The following is a 20196-nucleotide window of genomic DNA, read 5'->3' as shown; positions in this document are numbered from 1 at the left end:
ATAATAAATCAAATTTAACTATGAAATTCATAATATGATATGGAAGCAAATGTAGATTAGGTTTCTCCCCACAGTCTAAACTGATGAAACTGACTATAACTCTGAATCAGGGTCTTTACTACATGCTCTTTAATGGAGTGTTTTGCCTCCTTCTCCAAAGTAGCTGGGATAATATAGTATTATTTTGAATTATTCTTGAAAGGTAGGTTAAATTGAAGAGACTTATGGTCAATATTAATATACAAACACCTTGAGCTACATATATACTCTAAGCTGCTGTTTTTAGTGACATCATACTGCATAGGCGCCATCAACGTTACTGTTGTTTTTTTCTCCAAAATCATTTAAAAAAAACATCAGTCATTGACCTTGACGCCATTTCGTCATTGACACCAGGCTTTCGCTCTATTTCTCAATTGAAAAATGTTCTGTTTTTGCATGTAAATCTTGAATATTGCATCATATTAAGACATGAAAGGGTTTCAGAATGTTGATAGAAAGTAGAAACAGCAGGAGGGTGTCTAGACAACTCTTTTAAGTCTCTCCTAGCTTTCAGCAAGCTTTCGGTGCATCCATCTCAGAATATGAGCAGCACTTTGTTTTAGCTACAGCTGGGGAGAAGGACTCTGGTTGCTCGGACAATTCTCAGAAAGCTTTCGTGCATCATTATCCAGTCACTTTGTTTGGCAAGGAAGAGAAAATGCTCATGCTCAACAAGGATCTTTTTTTTAATTACAGACAATAATTTGTTTATTAGGTTAAGTGGGCAGTTGGGGTTACTTAGACAGTGCCTACCTCTGCCAAATTCCTCATATATCACTGTATAAAAAAGAGACTCTCAACATGTCAAAGTGTTAACCACTAGGCCCTCTGTGATGCCCTGGTCGTGTTCCCTACTGGGATGTGGAGATCTGCATCATGAATCGATACAAATATATAAGATGGGGCTGCACTAGTAGCAAGGTGCATCCAAATAAATGTGTGGGTGAACCTAACTTAACAATGCATTGGCTCTATCCTCTTTGAATCGGCAAATACAATGGTTATATTGATTTCTGAGCCCCCCCTGAATGGACCATTGGGTCCTCGGGAACTGAAAACAATAGCACTTTTTTTACTGACACCCGAATTACTTAGCTGTACATAAAAGTGAAATAGGCGATTGTAGAATCACTGAATAATGCCCAGCGAGCTGCTATGACAGTGGATGGACATCATGATCCACCCAGTCATAAAACACAGTGGCATCCCATTACATAGACAATGAGTGGAATGTGGAAAAAAAAAATGTTGTACAAACAATACAATGAAGCCCGATCTGGAAAGAATAAGCCAGCCTTTCTGTTTGATGTTTGCTCTGAATGGAAACTTGGAGATAAGAAGCCTGCTTGGTAATTGACAATGCAAAGAACATGCTAGTGGCTGGAGCAGGTGCAGAAATGGAGCTACGCATCAGATGATTCACTCACACTCATAATCTGTTCCCCCAAAAAGCTCTCAAGGTTGAAACTGTTTCAACCCTGCTGGTTAAGATAAGGAATTCTCACATTCTTTCTCAAAAACCCCAAAGCCTGCAAAGGTCCAAGCCCAGTCTAAATTAAAACGCTACAAGCTGGTTCATGATGTATCCACAAGGTGGAACAGTTCCTCATTCGTCGCTTTAATGTTCCGGGAATTCTCTTTTTTTATTTTTTTATTTTTTTTATTTATTTACATACCTTCAACAGTTACAATGCAGTACATGTAAACTGTAACAGTCACAGAATACAATTGTATTGTCCATTCTGTGGTGGGGCATCCATTGTCCATCAACAGTTTTTCATAAACAACTTAGTTGTTGGATAAATGTTGGACCCAATAATACCAGAGTCACACAGTCTAGTTATGTATGTGATGCAAAGCAGGTTGTTATTTACAATTTTAGTTTGAACCTGGTCTATGCTAACAGTGCGACTCTGGTTCCCTGCCAAGAGCTCATGATAACTCACAGTGGCAAGGAAAGTTCCGGGAATTCTCAAAGATGACCACACCAGGGAAACTGTATTCCTGTATACCTAACAGCTACATTGGAGTGGTAATATATTCATTATTTTTATTCTTTATTCTTACTCCTGCATTTATTCCGTGGATAAATGTGAGTGACTTTTCTAGAGATACTGCATTGTGAGTTTTTTATTACATTATTTATTTTGTTCTATTGAAAACAACATAAGGAAACATAGTGTTCATTAATAATCAAATTAATAATGACAGTAAATCAGAGTTGTGCTATTAAGATAAGAAAGCTAACTAGTCTTAGACTCTCAAAGATAATATCTTGTTTACCTTAACCACATATCCACTCTGCTGTGATTGGTAAAGCAGCGGGTTTGGCATGTGGCATGATCCATCCCCGAAGTTTACTCCAAGGGACTCGTTGTATAAACAAAGCAGGCATGATTACAGGACGATGAGTGAAGCCATTATTACGTGATAATGCACTCTTTTGTATCCTTTCTTTTCCCAAGATTTCAGACGGGAGAGAACTTTTTAAACGAATAACATCAAAACGAATCATGAAGAGGAACTTATTGCATCTTGAAGAGGAAAGCTTAAACATTTGAAGCATTTGTCTAAATCAGGAGAGTTGGGTTTTCCTTTAGTTGCCCTTAAATATTTACTTTATTTGGTGAGTTTGTTTGTTATTGTTTGTGGAGATAAATATTTACCACAACAGTTATAAATCCTAAAATCTGTCAGAATTAACAGACAGTGTCCAATCACTGTTTGTACAAAAATGTGCAACTAAGCAAGATTTTCTCGTCTGATATGTGACCTTGTGTTGTTTGAATGGTTTGGATTACGTGGGATTACTTTTCGGTACCATTGATCGTCTTTGTCTCATCATACACAAACACAAAGTTGTAAATGGAAGTGATATAATCTCATCCCTGGATTTACATTTAACTCGACTTCTAGAGTTTCTTTGAAGAAGTCTTTGTCGATTGAAGCAGAACTGATTACTTAAAGCTAACATGATTAATCATAGCATCAGTCTGGAAATTAACCACAAGAACAATGCAAAGGGTGAAAATATGGCACTGAATGGAGCCTGAGGATATTCAACATTAGCAAAAAGATAAAACGCTTTGTGTCTTAGAGTTGCTGAAGCAAATCTGGTACATATTAGGGACCATGAGGTAGTAATAGTTTGGACTTCACCTGGAGTGTGAAGGAGGCTTGGCTTGATGCATGTAATTACCCTGGCCCCACCCTCAACCAACCTGGGTGACAGCCATTAATAAAAGTTTGATGTGGTCCTGTGAAAAAGTAGTGGCAGCTACTAATCACAATTGATTGCAGCCACTTAGGAGAGCAGCACTCATCACCTACAGCACTCTCCAGATAGATTCGGGTTTGGCTGCTGCTGGCTGGAAGGACTACTTGAACTAAACGTCGTCACAAGAGCAAGCGTGTTGATTTCAACAATCATCTTTTCTTTCTTTCAACGATAAATATCTTTCATAACAGTGCATTAGGGGATTTAAAAGTGACAATAGATGCTGGAGTTGTTGGCTTGTTTATTTACTGCATCTGCTTGAGCATTACAAAAAGGGTTGGTTCAGGCAGAGGGATGGAAATGGCAGCTTTTTAAAATGTTACAAAGTTGTAAATAGGCAGTCTGTGGGATTTCTTTAACATGTGAGTTAAATGAATGAAGTCTTGATCAAAGCAAACCCTGATTCCTTACAGTAGTGCTAGCAGCTGGACCAAATCCTTTATAAGAGGCTAGATCATTATTTATGGATTGTCTAAGATGTTGTGGACCAACTAGTAGAGCCTCCATCTTGTCTAAGTACAATAAGAAAGGCTTTGGGTCATCCAGGACTTCTGTAGTATGGGATTGTAGTTGTGTTAGTGAAAGCTAGATTTCTTTCATCTGTCTTCATTGACAAATACAACTGAGTGTCATCCGCATAGCTGTGAAATTTTAGTTTTTTCTGAACAAATTGCTTAGTGGAAGCCTTGTGAATAGGATCATGCCAAGGACGGAACCTTGTTGGACACCATAGTGGACCTTAGCATCATGTTTTCTGTCTGATAGGTAATTTTTAAACCGGTTTAAAGCAGTTCCACTTATACCTACTCAGTTTTCTAGTCTATGTCGAAGAATCTGATGGGAAAGAAATGCAAACCGTCACCCATCAAACCACACCGATTCCGATGCTCCTGTCTTGCACCCACTTTGAGACCATCCGCTTACTTATCCTGAGGTCTCGCGAAAGGCGACCCTTGGCTACGTAACCATAACCCCCATATTCACTGGTATATGTGGTTAATCTTGGGTTGGAGCTTCTCCTGTCACTAGATCTGCCTCAAACAGTCCGGCCTAGCTTGCCTACCACTGACTTCTGACCTCTGTGTTCATTGAAGTTAAGGCCACCTCTTTGCCTTCTCATCTGCCCTATAACTTCTGCAATCATCCTTCTGCCTGACTTCACACCTGCCAAGGGTCACCTCTACTTCTAGGAGGCCATGGAGACCTACAGCTGGAATCCGATCACTCCATACTCTCCCAAAGTTTTACAGAGTATCAGAAACTTTACCCCCTGCGCCTTCTTATCCAGACATCTGATGCCAGCAGAGAGTACTTATGACATTGGTGATCACAAACTGTTGGTGTTGGAGAAGTGGCGCCATTGGTTTGAGGAAACCAAGAGCCTCTTCCTGGTCTGACCATAAAAACCTAGAGTACATTTGCTCTGCAAAAAAACGGAACTCTCACAAGGCCAAGTGGGCGCTGTTCTTTACTAGATTCAGCTTTTCTCTCTCCTACCGACCAGGCTCCAGCCACATCAAACCTGACGCCCTCTCATAACAGTAAACGATCGGGGAGGAGAACTCAGGTCTACACTCCTCTGGACCATAGATATTCGACAGCCGCCAACCGTCGCTGTTCCCTGCACCACCATAGACCTTCCTCTTGGGGGAAGTCTAGAAAGTTTTCTCCCAAATGTATTCCCCATTGAAAAAGTTGTTAACCCAGTGGCCGTTCTGCACCTGCTGTACTGTCTGCCCCTCACTACGAATATGTCTCACTTTGTTTGCAGTTCTGAAAATAAAACATCATTAGGAACTGTTTCTGTTCTGTTTCTGTTCTCAAGTGAACTCCATTTTGGCAGGTTGTCCAGACAAAGTTGTGTAGTGAAGAGCATCGTTCATATAATAGCTACTGAGAGTTCTATTGAGTCATGAATCTCTGTTTTGAGTTAGTTTAAAGGAGACAATGAACGATTGATTTATGGTAAAAAATCTATTCAAGTTACATTGTTTTATAATTTTGCTATTGTGCTCAGGTAAAAGTCCAAACCACCTAAATTACATTTTATTTTCTGTTGGCTTTACTTACACATCTACAACTAAACAACCCATGTTTGAGACAGATACAAATAAATACAGATGCTCTCTCATGTGACCCTGATTTGAAACATCTATTTTTTATTCCAGAATGTATCTTTGAGTGTCTCGTCTTTGTCGCCTTGTGTGGGCATGCGAGAGTCTAAGCCTGCACTTTGTCATATTTTGTCAGACGAGTGCTATCTGTAGCAAACTGCCAAGCAAACTGTAAGAGTAGCTGAGGGCCATATAAATACAAACAGCATGAATGAGTGTTTAGTTAAGTGTTACTCACCAGCTTTTTGATAATGGATTCACTTGTCTGTCTGTTGGTAACATTACTGAAAATGTTAATAATTAAATGACATTTGCAGGAAATATAGTGGTACAAGGAACATATATTCCTGTGATATCAAGCCATGTGCACAGTTTTTTAAATTTGCAAGACCAAGTATTTTAAATAGCATAAGAGCAACATTTAAGTTATTTAGAAATGATTGTACTGTGTCTTTGTTGACAATGTGTGGTAAAGTGAGGTATGATAAGAATACATCGAGGGGACTGTAGTTGTCTTTTAGTAAAACCTAAATAAATACGATTGTCTTGGAAAAACAGTAATACGCACAAGTTTGGAAACACCTTTAAATTGTCATAAATCTTATTTTTAAATCATTGGTTGCTTGGATAAGAATTTCTTTTTAAATATATAATATGGGAAACAAACAGATATTTGATAAGTGAAATGTATAATATTTGCATAACAACCTGTAAAGTGATAATGGTTTTAGGGTCCAACGTCACATTTGCGACGTTTCCTCTTCGCACTAGCTTAATAATAGCCACAACAAGTAAATATAAGCCGTTCAAGTTAAACCTGACCTGAACACGGAGGAGCTAACAGCATAATAAAATATAATTCAATGTGCCTTAAATATTGATGATTTATGACACTCGGAGCATGACATTAGATGAAGTTTACTTTTCAGTCTCTTTCGTTTTAAACCCTTTGCTGCTTGTCGCTTCAGTCTCTCTGTGTTTCAACAATAAAGTCCCAGAACTCACGAGAACGTCACTTCCTTTGTGAAATAATGCCGCACATTTAAGTTTTGGCTAAATGTCAAAGTGTTTTCCCTTAATGTTTAGGAGCTTTGGTTTAGGAAGTAAATGGGATTGGACAACAGATTTGAGTTGTGAAAAAAAGCTGGTAGTGGCAGATGAATGGAGTTAGTTAATATTGGGATGTTGTCTAAGTGGAAATGCTTTTTTTCAACTTGACAATTCTTTGATGTTCTTGTTTCCTAATGCACACATTTGTTTGAGATGATGATTATTCACTACCTTACTAATGTTTAGCTCCATCTTATATTGGAGTTGCAGCAGAGTGGTTTTGTCTCGTGGTTCATGTGCGAGCCTCAGAAGACTCTCCCAGAGGTATCAAGAACAAGCTGAGCCGGGGGATCTGGATCTATAATGAGTGTGGATGCCGCAAAAGCCTCCAGTTGTTTTCAATCCTAGGAAAATGTCTTAACGCATCGAGTCGGGTTGGACACGGTGGGACTTTTATTTTGACCACATGTTGTCATTCATTTGGACTGATGGAGTGAGCAAACAGATGAGGTGAAAGTTGGTTAAGATGAAGAGGAAAGTTCGTGAAGGTGATACCTCACTTCCTTCACAGGGTCACTTTGACACAGAGCTCGCAGAAGGGTCAAATCTTCTTTTTTTTTTACACATTTTTGTCTCCTTTAAAATGTTGTATTTGTAATGACATGACTAAAAAAGATGGTCTCTAAGATAATAATCAAATCGGAATTATTTTGGCTGATGGAGTGAGCAAAAAGAGTAGATGAAAGTTGGTTGAGATGTAGAGGAAACAGGATTTTGTGAAGCGAAGTGAAGTGAAGCGCGTCTTGGATTTGATTTTTTGTTTTACTGCAGCTCATGCTGTTGTACATCACTTCACTCTGTGATTGATTGTTTTGTTAATTGCGTTGAGGGGTTTGTTTTCTACCTCTCACAAAAAGTTCCTTGAAGTTTCCTTGAAGTCACAAGCACCTGAACGAAGAATTACTGCCCATGTGTCCCTTTATAAAGCTTTTAGACAAACAACGTCCAAATTGACAGATAAATGTGCAACATGCTCTTGATCTTGTGATTGTACCATTTGCTCATTACCTGGCTTATGTTTGGCTGCATAACAGAAGACAAATATTTGTAATAAACTGTCACATTTCCCTTTGTATGTTTATTAACAATGCTAAAAATAAAATGGCTGATAAAGGTACAGGTGCTGTCGTCCTTCTGCTTGTTAACATTCCTATAAAAATATTTAAATGTTTTTCAAAGAGTTTTTTGCGTAGAAAATTAACAGCCATCAACCTTGTGAAGTAAGTAAATCCCCCACCATGCCTACAGAAATTAAGCTGCCTTGAAAAGATTTTAAGGCTTTAGGGTATTTGTAGACTATTTCCAGGTTTCCTTGTATTTTTTTAATTCACACATTTCGCATTTTAAAATGTTGGAATTTTGAAAACAATAATAAAATAATATGCCAATTGTTGGCTCCAAAAATGAACACAAGGCCATGACATATGAACTGATCAGAAACACATATAGTTGAACTATTCTTTATAATATGCATTCACATTAGAGAAGCTAACAGTATTGTTGTTGTTTTTTCATCCAATGTGAAAGGACTTTCAAATATATTCATGTATTTTTGCAATTAATTCCTTCACTGTGAGTTTCATTCATTTCATCTGTACGTTGACAGTATGAATGTGATGTTGAACTGGTCTTGATCTTTTGACTTGTGAAAACAGCATTTTAAGAGTTCATTCAGGCGTTTTTTTTTTTTTTTTTAACAGTCAGTAGCAGTTTGACTGTCATATTTAGAGTGCTGGTTACGGTTCACGTTTTTTCCTCCAAATGAGACCTGGCAGGACCTTTACCTATGTTCTCGAGGTCTGATTTAAACCTGTTACCAAACATTCTAAGTTATCAGTGAACTGAGCAATTCAAATATTATGTGGAACCAACAGTAAAAAAAATAATTGATTATTTTCTTTCTTCTTGCCCAGCACTGAAAGACGCTCGCTTTCAGCTCGTCAACTTCTCAGACAACGAGCTGCGGGTGTCGCTGTCGAACGTGTCGCTGACGGACGAAGGTCGATATGTTTGCCAGCTGTACACGGACCCCCCACAGGAGGCCTACGCTGACATCACCGTGCTGGGTACAACACAACACTCTGTGTACACTAACACCTGATCGATGACATGGATTTAAGGCCAGACGAGACAATAATTCTATTTATACCTGCAGACATGCACTGTAGCTCATTGGGTTATCTCCATTAAAATATTATGTTTTACAATACAATTTTTATAAAAAGTTAGAAGAGTACAAGATCAACATTACCAAATGTTTGATGAAATCTTCTGATGGGCTTTGTAATTCACATGTCAAATATAAGGATTGAGGGCCTATTCCATCCCACCAAATCATTACATGTGGCCCACATGTGTTTGACAATGTGGGAGAAAATGGAATTTAATGGAAGCTAGACTAAGTGTATCTTGTGTCTGTAGATTTCAACTCAGAAGCATCAATGCTACATTAAGCTACTAAGATATTACAGTCAGAGTGACATCACAGTCTAATAAATACATACTGTGTCGAGCCTAAAACCTAGACTGTAAGATTGTAACTATGTCAAAGATGCTAAGTGTAGAAAATACATTCAGAAGAGTGGAGTGTGACGACTCCAGTTGCATTGTACATGGACTTCTTGAAACTGCTTCATTTATTAGTGTATCAAAAGTACTTATCTCATATAGTCATCCACACTTTAGTTTCGTAATTCACATGCTAACCTAGTTTTTGTTTGTCTGCCCCGGTGCAGTTCCTCCAGGAAACCCCATAATTGAGGCGCGGGATGAGACCCTGAGTGAGGGCAATGAGACTGAAATGACCTGCACTGCAATGAGCAGCAAGCCCGCAGCCACCATTAGATGGATGAAGGGAGATAAGGAGCTTCCAGGTAGGTTTTATTCTCCTTTTCCAGTCAACAGTTTTTTATTGCAAGTGATGTTTTGTAAACCTTTAAAACTAAATGGAATAAGGTTTTATGTTTTTGTATTAAAATGTAAAAAACTAAAGCATTCCTTGATCAAATATGAGGGTGTATAGCAGAAGTTAACCCTTGTATTGTCTCTGGGTCAAGGTGAAGGTTGTTCACCTTGACCCTGAGATAACACAAGAGTTATCTATGGATATCGCTGAACATATATTTCTGCTTCATTTTCAAACATGGCAAGTATTGGACACTGCTTAATGGGTTTTAGTCAAATATCCATTTCTCTCATAGCACCTTGTTAGCCAAAGATGATACATTTTGTCATACAATTCATGTAATTTTGGTCATTCCAGGCTTAATGTAAAAAGTGTTTTTAACTTTGCCACATTTTTTAGAATATGTTTATTTAATATAAAAATAACAGTCTACTCTTTAAAGAAGATTTATTTTAAGGATGGGTGTATTGTATGGTTCCCAACCCCCGGTCCGGAAACCAGTACTGGTCCGTGAAGCAATTGTTACTGGGCCACAGAGAAAGACAAGATTATCTATTTCAGGACCAGAGGAGAGAAATCTTTTCAGGCTGTTGCTCCTAAGCTTTGGAACAATCTTCCTCTCTCTTTGCGCTTGATGGAGTCTACTGACTCCTTTAAGAAACATCTTAAGACGTTTCTATTTGTTCAGGCTTTTCCTTGAATTTCTCGAACTCCTGTGTTGTTCTCAGTATTATCTTGATCTTTAAAGTATGTACTTTTTTTTGAGTATTGTTTTGATTGTCTAAGCGCTTTGTGACCCTGGTCTCGAAAAGCGCTATATAAATATTATTATTATTTTCTCTTAAGTAACATTAGCTTGTGACTCAAGATGCTTGTTTCCGTCCACATTAAACTGGTCCCCGGTGCAAAAGGGGTTGGGGACCCTTGTTTTACACAATATCAAATAAAACAAAATTATTTGTCATTAACCATAAGGAAAATAACTTAATTTCTCTCCTTCACTGACATTGGGAGCATAAATAGGCAAGTGCCTTAGCGTCGTTGAAATCCAAGGGAATTTAAAAACAGCAACATAAAAATAAAGATATTCCACGTCTCCCATGCTTGTGTCTCATGGTAGCTGTCTAAGATAATATCAAGGTTTCAGGGGCGGAGAATTATCACAGAGCCAAACCATTTCCAAAATGATACAGTCACAGTGCACAGCTTTGTATTCTTAAGCTCACGCTGAGTTTTCAATGCACAGAAAACCTCATCATTCTTTCACTCCAGTCCAGGAATACATGGAGTGATGGTGTTGTATTTCCTTGAAACCAGAAAAGTAGTTAATCGGTGCCAGAGCTTGTTGGCAATGTGACAAATGTAATTTTCCTATCAAAGATAATTGTGGGGCCAGTAGGTGGAACCCAGCTCAAAGGCCATCAGACTTCCTGCTCACAATTGACCTTTCAACGATTTCTCCAAAATCACTTAAACAAGCGTCAAAGTGGATGACCCTAAGCACCTTCACCTCTGTCCAGAACTTATAAAGAATTTGAATCTCGGTGTCCATTTCGATCCTGTCCTCTGTCGGCTCTTCCAATCACTGTGAAGCAAAATTTACCAAGAGTTGTATTGTTCACCCACTAATAGGAAACGTTGAATGGCGTTAGACCATCATGAGACAGGTTAGTTTTACCCTATTGATGATGTGTTGTTGCAGTAGTAATTCTGCGCTTTATCAGTACTTTTTCTTTTTCTGCTCCAGTGTTTGTAAAGAGTTTGCAGCTTCTTCACTTAAAAAACAACTAAATAAACAACTTAAAGGAGGTTGGAGATGAGATGGCGGCCCCATGTCACTAAAAGAAAACAAACTATTCAGGGATATAATTTGAAAAAAGTCATCTAGCAGCAATCACATAGTCCCTCGAGCAACTAGAGGAATTCATTGACAACCTAAACTACGGACAGAGAGACATGGGACGTAAATGAAAAGGGTTTGTTGGGTGATACAGTGTCTACACCTGCAAGATCCTGTTTCCAATCTTTAAACAGTACCTGGAGAAGCAGAAAATGGCAGTTATCGGTGTGGATAAACTTTATGTTGATGGTCAGCTGTTCTGGGATACAAATCTGACCCTTTTGTTATTTTGAACTAACCGCTAATGTTTAACCATAAAACATAAATAATAATACTCACATGTCTCTTAATGCCACCTCATGTTTAGTGTTGTTTTGGTTGTATTAACATGTTCTCAACAACCTACTTCTTTTCCTCACACTATGTTTCACCTTTCACCAACTATGCACACACATCGGGACGATAAATGTAGTGTCTGAAACAGATATTTGATGTTATTGTATTAACACTAAGGCCACACCAGTTGTCATGTGTTTTTGAATGTGCACGAAGGTTACAAATAGAGGAGTTGAAATCACTGAATAAAGATCGCATAAAAGCTTTAAGCTGAGCTGTCATTTTTTTCACATTTGAGTGACTGTCTCTTATTCTGATAGACATAACAGTTTTGGCGACGAGGATGGGATTTATTTTCTTGTAAAGGAAGAGTTTTTGGGAGACAAAAACTCTGTTGAGACAGCAAGAGTGGCTGGAGCTAAACATGGCTGCGTCTACGTTTGGAAAGAGTGATGACTTCGATATGATGACAGAACCGAAGAAGGATTCAAAGCCTAATTTGGAAAGGTTAGAACAATTCTTTGTGGCAAATGGATTGTTTTATGGCAATTAAAGGTCGAAACCTGTATTTCTGACGATAGTGGGTAAAAAGAACATCACACTGTTGATGGATTCACCGATGAAGCCATCAGAGAAGAAGTTGTCAGAGTTAAACTACAGAAATCAAAAGGGAAGATGAGTCCATAAGTGAGTACATGGCACATTTAAGGAAGCTGGCTGCAAAATGCAAGTTTGGGATATTCTTGGAGGATGCACATAGAGAAAGATTTTTATGTGGAGGGAAAGTGCAGAATTACGTGACAGGATGTTGTCTGCTGTCCACATGAAGGATCTTACACTGTCAGCAGCTTAGGACATGGGTCTCGCCCATGAGGTGACCAAAGAAAATGCACAGCAGTGGTCACAGAAGTCATTTAAAGCAAATGTCAATTCCTCAAAACAAAGAAAAGTTTTCAAAGCTAAAGTTACCGATGCAACAGTAAAGGACATAAACCAGAGGACTGTCCATTTAAATCAGTAGAGTGCCATTATTGGAAAAACTAAGGACACATTGTATGTTGTAAGAAAACTTTCTAAAAGGCATGCGTGCATAAAACAAGTTTGTGTTCGTAATTCTCAGTTACTGTGCGTACTTTTTCAAATGTGCGCGTTTCTGCAGAAAATACAAGTACAAATCCTTTTTCTTTTTTTTCACAAAGTTTTAAAAAGTACAAGTCAAAACATGTGCAAACCAATTCATCGCATACTTTCGAATGGCGCAACAGCAAGCAAACCAAATGCAGGTAAATAAAGCAAGACACTTGTTTTGTTTTTGTTTTGACCATGTAGTCAATCTTGGATTTCTTGGTTGTTTTTTTTCTAGAAGTTGGAAGCAATAATTAGAAAGACGCGCGATTTAGTAGAGGCAAAAAAAATAAAAAATAACATAATCTCTATTTATATAGCACCTTTCTAGACCAGGGTCACAAAGCGCTTTGACAGCCATTCACACATACTGATGGGAGTAGGCTGCACACACGTGCCGAATCTGCCATCAGGGTAAAGTGTCTTGCTCAGGGACACAATGACACAAGCTTGTCTGGAGCTGGGATTGAACCTGCAACCTTTTGGACTGCAGGCAACCACTCTACCATCTGAGCTATGACGCCCCTCAGAAGCATTTGTACTCGTATTTTTGCAGAAAACACGCACATATTTTAAAAGTATGCACAGAAACTGAGAATTACAAACACAAGCTTGTTTTAGGCACGCACGCCTTTTAGAAAGTTTTCTTACCCCGTAACATTGCCAAGGCCTACCGCTCATGAGCGGAGGGAAGGAAAGAGAAGACTACAGCGTGGAATATAAACATCTGGCAGATCTGGTATGGTGAAGCCATATTGTGTTTATTTGAGGGTAAATGGAAGATGGTTAAAAACTGAAGTTGACACAGGAGCAGCAGTGTCAGTCATTTCTGAAAAAACATATAAACGAAGGTTTAAATTTTTTTAATTGGTTTATGCAAATTGTGTGTTAAAAACACACAGTAAGGAGACCCTCCGTTTAAAAAGGAAAATAACTGTGTGAGTGCAACAGTCAAAATTACACACTTATTAGTAGTTAATGGTAACAGTCCAGCATTGATGGTTGTTTGCTGCCCTGGCTGCGGGGCTGTACATGTCCAGGGTAGGTGGTCTTTCGAGGGCTGCCCGGGAGGTGAGGCCGAACAGTGGGCAGGGACATGGCAGGGTGCTGTGGGCGGACCCTTGGTACCACAGAGACCGTAGACCGCAAATGCAATGCTGCAGCCCCCCGTGGTGCCCATGACGAAGGGGTGGGCTGTGGCTGTTACAGGAAATCCACAGTAGAAAGACTGGGTGTTGTTCTGAGATGGCCGCAGCACCCCCACTTCCCTGAGACCAGGTTTATGGTTTCTCTGCCCACACGACCATAGCCTCCCCTACCTGGACTGGTACTTGGCCGTGCTTTCTATCCCTCTGGCCTATCTTCCTATGGTTCTCTGTTGTGGGGCAAGGGCTTGCCCTGATGCACTGTCCACACTGTCCGCTGACTGGTTCGCTGGCTTTCCCTCACTGTCGCCTCATCTGTGTGTCATGGCTGGCGCCGGTGTTTATCTTGCCTGCCGGGTCTAGGACGCCCACGACGGGGCCCTTGTGCCGGGATCCTGCCATGATAGGCCTGGGCCCCCTGGCTTAGTTGGGGGCTCTGTGGCTTCTCTGAGTCACTGGGTCCCTCTTACCTATCCTGCAGATGTGTACGGCTGACACTTCTGGGTCTGCACATACACACACTCTCACTGAGTCTGTTAACCTGTGTATTAGATAGATTAGATACATTTGCAATCGGCCTGATCATTTGAGAAGGAGACTGCCTGTCGGGAGCCTGGTCCTTTCAAGGTTTCTGCCTCTTAGAGGCAGTTTTTCCTTGCTACAGGGAGTTATCATAAACTCTTGGCAGGGAACTAGAGCTGCACTGGTATCATAGAGCAAGTTTAAACTAACAATGTAAATAATAAACCATGAATCCACAGATTCAATCTTTGTAAATAATACAAGGATTACTCACTTATACACGGATAAATGTAGGCTGTACAGCTCTGGTTCTATAAGATTCAATATTTAATGAACCAAAACAACTAAGCTGAAATTAACTATTCATGAAAAACTGTTGTTGGACAATTATAACTCACAGGATGAACACAATACTATTATAACCTGTAATCACAGGCTCTTTTTATTTCTTATCTGTTTGTAACTGGTAAGTAAGTAAGTAATATTTATTTATATAGCGCTTTTCGAGACCAGGGTCACAAAGCGCTTAAACAATCAAAACAATACTCAAAAAAGTACATACTTTAAAGATCAAGATAATACTGAGAACAACACAGGAGTTCGAGAAATTCAAGGAAAAGCCTGAACGAATAGAATCGTCTTAAGATGTTTCTTAAAGGAGTCAGTAGACTCCATCAAGCGCAAAGAGGGAGGAAGATCGTTCCAAAGCTTAGGAGCAACAGCCTGAAAAGATTTCTCTCCTCTGGTCCTGAGCCGTGTGCGTGGAACCATAAGTAGATTCTGATCCACAGACCTCAGAGCCCGAGCTGGGGTGTAAGGCTGGATCAGATCAGTGATGTAAGGAGGAGCCTGACCATGAATAGCTCAGAAAGTAAGAACCAGAATTTTAAAGTTGATCCTGAAAGAAACTGGAAGCCAGTGAAGAGTTTTAAGGATCGGAGAAATGTGAGTTCTCCTACTTGAGCGGGTCAGAATTCTCGCTGCAGAGTTCTGAATCAACTGCAGGCGAGACAGCTCCTTCTTGTTAAGACATGAAAACAAACTGTTACAATAGTCCAGACAAGAAGCAACAAACGCATGGATTACAAGCTCCAGATCATGTTCCGACAACATTTTCCTAAGTTTAGAGATTTTTCTCAGTTGAAGGAAACAGTTTCTGGTCAGTTTTCTGCAATGTTGAACAAGAGACATGTCTTTATCAAATACAACACCCAGGTTTCTCAGGCTCAGTTTGACAGACTGACCTAAGTCACCCAAGTACTGACTCAACCCTGGAATCTTATCATCAGGAGCAATCACCAGAGTTTCAGTTTTGTCCACATTTAGCTGTAGAGTGTTTTCACTCAGCCATTGTTTGATTTCTAGCAAACAATTGACTAAGCTGTTCAGCCTTTGGGGCTCAGTTGGGTCAAAAGAGCAGTAGAGCTGGATGTCATCAGCAAAAATGTGATAAGAAACATCTGGAAATCTCTGAATGATTTTACCGAGGGGAATCAAGTACAGCAAAAACAATAAAGGACCCAGAACAGAACCTTGAGGGACTCCACACAACAGATCTGCCGATTCAGACCTCATTTGATTGGCAGATACACTAAAACTGCGCCCAGAAAGGTAAGATGAGAACCATTCTAACACAGACCCAGACAGTCCCACTTCATCCCTTAGTCTTCTCAGCAGGATCTGGTGATCAACTGTGTCAAAGGCTGAGGACAGATCCAAGAGAACCAGAACAGTGAATTTACCCGAGTCAGCCGACATCATGATGTCACTGGACACTTTCAATAAAGCTGTCTCCGTAGAGTGATGTTTACGGAAGCCAGACTGAAACTTCTCATGGATGTCGCTCTGATCCAGGAACAAAGACAGCTGCTCAGACACCACCTTCTCCAAGATCTTGGACAAGAAAGGGAGCTTAGAAATAGGCCTGAAATTACTGAGGTCAGTTGGGTCTAAGCCTGGTTTTTTGAGCAGAGGCTCCACAATGGCATGTTTAAATGCATAGGGAAAAACACCTGTGGAAAGGGAGAGGCTCACCATATTGGTAACCCAGGGGCCAATTACATCTAATACTTTGATAAAAAGCCCACAAGGAAGGACGTCATCTGAGCAAGAGGAGGGTGTCATCTTGTTCACTAGTGCTGAAATATCACCCAAAGATACAGCAGTGAAGGAGGACCAAGAGGAGGAGATGGGCTCAGAGACAGTAGGGGTTCCAAACAAAGGGGGAGAGATTTTCTCTTTGATCAATTTAATTTTGTCAATGATAAATCTCAACAATGCATTGCTGTCAGCTTCACAGAAGACAGGCGTGATTTGAGGAGCAGGAGACACGAGAGAATTAATTGTGTCAAACAAAACTTTGGGGTTTTTCCTATTTGCTGCTACCAGTTTTCTGATGTAATCAGATCTAGCAGTTTCTACCATCTCATTGTAAGAAGTCAACAGATCCCTGAGGTGAAGTCTGTGCACCTCAAGTTTAGTAGACTTCCAGAGACGCTCAGTCTTTCGACAAAGTCTCTTCAGACTCAGGAGATCTTCATTTGTCCAAGGGCACCGTTTTTTCTGAATTTTTAAGTTCGATTTAACAGGTGCCACTTGATCCAGTATTTCAACACAATGACCAGTGAAACAGTGAATCAAACTGTCCACGTCTGGGCAGTCATCAAAGGAAAGACGGTCAAACATAGCAGAAAAACTGTCTGCAGTATCGGCTGAGATGACACGCCTCTGAGACCTAACTTTCAAAGGCTTAGGTTCAGGGATGAAGTCCAGGTTAAACAAGACAAGAGAATGATCACTCAGATGGACATCATGTACAGATACATTAGAAATGGCCAGGCCAAGAGTAAAAACTAAGTCTAAAATGTGGCCTTTTTGATGAGTGGGTTCAGAAACATGTTGCTCAAAATTAAAGGCTTCAGTTAAAGTTAAAAGTTCTTTAGCAGAACAAGAGGTGACGTCATCAACATGAAGATTAAAGTCTCCAAGAATAAGAACAGATTCCATTTGAATAATGGAAGATAAGAAGTCACTAAAGTCTTTCAAGAACATCGCCGCAGGACCAGGCGGGCAGTAGATTGACACACAATAGAAAGGTCTTGTAGAACCAACCAAGATCATCTGAGATTCAAAAGAAGTGAATTCCTGTGTCTGAATCACTTTGCAAGAACAACTCTCCCTAAAAACACTAGCAAGACCTCCCCCACGACCAGAGAGGCGAGGCTTCCCCAGAACAGCGCTCCCTACTGGACAGAGTTCGTTCAGATGAATAAACTCTTCCTCTCTCTGCCAAGTCTCAGAAAGACATAATAAATCCAAATTAACTAGTAATGGAGCGAACATTAAGAAGTCCCACATTCAGCACCGATGACGTCACTGACGGCGCCTCGTCACTGACAGGCGCGCAGAGCGGGATCTTTTGAAGCGAACAGCGGTCACGTGGGTACCAGCTGTCACTGACATTCAACTCCGTAGTAAAAGCCGAATTAAAGAGAGGAAATGAAAAAATCTTACCACCTTTCGTTGAGGTCTGGACAGACGGCAGCGCTGATGTTTCGCAATACTCTTCAGTGCGAGGAATGTCGATCAAACATCGATGACGTTCGATGACGTCAGAGTTGTTCCGAGCGATCGCGACTGACCTGTACTCCAGCCCGACTCGATCGCTTGTGGAAATCGCCCGGTACCCGAGAGATCAAACGATATTCCACAGAGTCCGAGTCGATGAGAAGCGGAGCCGGAAACACGTTCACCGGACGTTGCTAACTGTCGCGAGTGAAGTCCTCCATCGACTCTCTGATGTTGAAAAGAGCATCACGATCATAGATCATAGATGCTTGATACATATCTTAAGTGATATGAGCATAATATCCGGACAAGTAGTCGTTAAAACGACTGTTTTTGGCAATTATTGCAGGAGCTTAAGTTCAAGCAGCCGATCAAAGGCTCACCGGAAGCGGAAGATATGGTGAAGGTATGCTCATAAAAAAATGTGTATTCTTTATTTTTATTGTTTTTTTTGTCAATAGAATAACTTAGAAGGTTGTTTAATTTGCTTTTAGGGAAACAATTAGGAATGTTAAGAAATGACAATTAGGTAGATGATCGTATTCTATAGTTACATCAGTGTTTAGGGAGGTTTTTACTTACAGTTTTTTGGCTTTTCCATTAAGAACTAGAGGGAGCTACGACCGTATTTTCGTATGAGTTTGACTAGTTAGTAGATCATTTTTTACACTGACTAAGAAGAATTTACCACGACAAATTTACTGCATTTGTTCAAGAAAAACTTTCTTAAGTGATTCAAGGTGTTTCAGTGTATTGAGTTTAAAAAGGAGGAAGAAGTGAACAAATTCCAACAACCTTGTTAGCTACATGCAAAATCTGTTGAAATATCTGGTTAAAAACTAATTTGTCTAGTAATTTTCTGCGTATACATTCAAACCTTGACAGACACAGGAGTCCCAGAAAATCAGGGAAAAGCCTGCACAAATAAGAATGTGTCTTAAGATGTTTCTTAGCCATTGTATCGATGTGTTAAAATACCAAAACTATATTTTTGTGAAAGTAATACATAACTAATATAAAAGGAATGTAACACATCAATTTAAAGAAAGTGAAATTGTAATGTAACAATACTACATTAAAATGAGACTATTAAGTAATGTATAATGCATTACCATTTTCAATTACCTTGCCTAACATTGTCGAGAACAGGGGTCATCAACCTTTTATGCAACTGCGAGCCATCAGTTTGTTAAACACTTTTGAAATAACTTAATATGTATTATCATGGCTGATAAATGATTTCACTCTAATACACTGATCACAGTATTGATAATCCAACAAATACCAATTGGGCAACAAGAAAGAGAATGCTTAATAAAACAATGTATGAAAAATATTTTTGGAACAGGCTCAAGGGTTACTCCTTTGGTATCTGCAGGCACCACATGAGTGACCTTTGGCCTAAAACAATGACCTGTCAATATCATTATCAAAACTGTAAAGTTGATTTCACATTCTACAGACTTGAACACAATAGCACAACAGTCTTTAAGGTTAAACTAAAACTCAATGTGGGGATCAGGTTGAATGAATCCACAGCTAGTTGATAATGCTGCCAATGAAACAAGTTCCTGCTCTGCTGAAGCTGAAAATGTGGAAGACAAAAGAGTGTGAGTGAATGAAAGATTGTCGAGGAAAAAGCAGCCCTGTCCTAACGCCAGCATGGGATTATCTACACAACAATTGTCCGTGTGTTCATGTTTTCTGGATTTATTAACCGTTCTTCCACTTTGACCTTATTAGCTTCCAGTTCAAAATGTCTTAAATATCATGTAAAGGTTACGATTTTTACACTCATCAAATCCAGACAGCCCTCTGACATGCTCAGAGATATTCTCTGTATGAACAGATTCAAACGCATATACTAGGGTTCTTACAACATGGCAGCAGTGAAGGCGTGACAGAATTGAGCCGTAGCACTGATGGGTCCAACAATACAGGTAATTGTGTTTTTGTTCTTTACAAGCAACAGACAGAAAGATGGCTAGCTGAAAGAGAACGCCACAAGGTAGGACGTTTCACTGAGTGACGGGGACCTGAACAGTCATTAGCCTCAAGTCTTATGAGACAACTGCAGGGTGATTTCAATTACCCTGCTCTACCCCAGCACAGAGAAATGGCTGAGATTGTTCTGGTTGAAGTGATTGAGGTAGAGACATATATTTTTCTTAAGTGTACAGAAACAATTTCTTGCTCCACTTGAATAAACTTTA

General features: G+C 39.7%; 1 protein-coding gene across 5 annotated transcripts in view; it reads left to right on the top strand.

The window, feature by feature from the left end:
* Window positions 1–20196, top strand: part of LOC148066862 (cell adhesion molecule 1-like) — a 252206-nt gene that overhangs the window by 180613 nt on the left and 51397 nt on the right. For all 5 annotated transcript variants that reach the window (XM_087807700.1, XM_087807704.1, XM_087807702.1 and 2 more), the window contains 2 exons: window positions 8457–8609; window positions 9279–9416. In XM_087807700.1, coding sequence (XP_087663826.1) covers window positions 8457–8609; window positions 9279–9416 — 291 coding nt within the window. The remainder of the gene's footprint in view (window positions 1–8456; window positions 8610–9278; window positions 9417–20196) is intronic.

The sequence above is a fragment of the Callionymus lyra genome, chromosome 14, assembly GCF_982586985.1.
Source record: "Callionymus lyra chromosome 14, fCalLyr1.hap1.1, whole genome shotgun sequence".
Taxonomy (NCBI): domain Eukaryota; kingdom Metazoa; phylum Chordata; class Actinopteri; order Syngnathiformes; family Callionymidae; genus Callionymus; species Callionymus lyra.
This window is presented reverse-complemented; position numbering and strand designations above follow the sequence as displayed.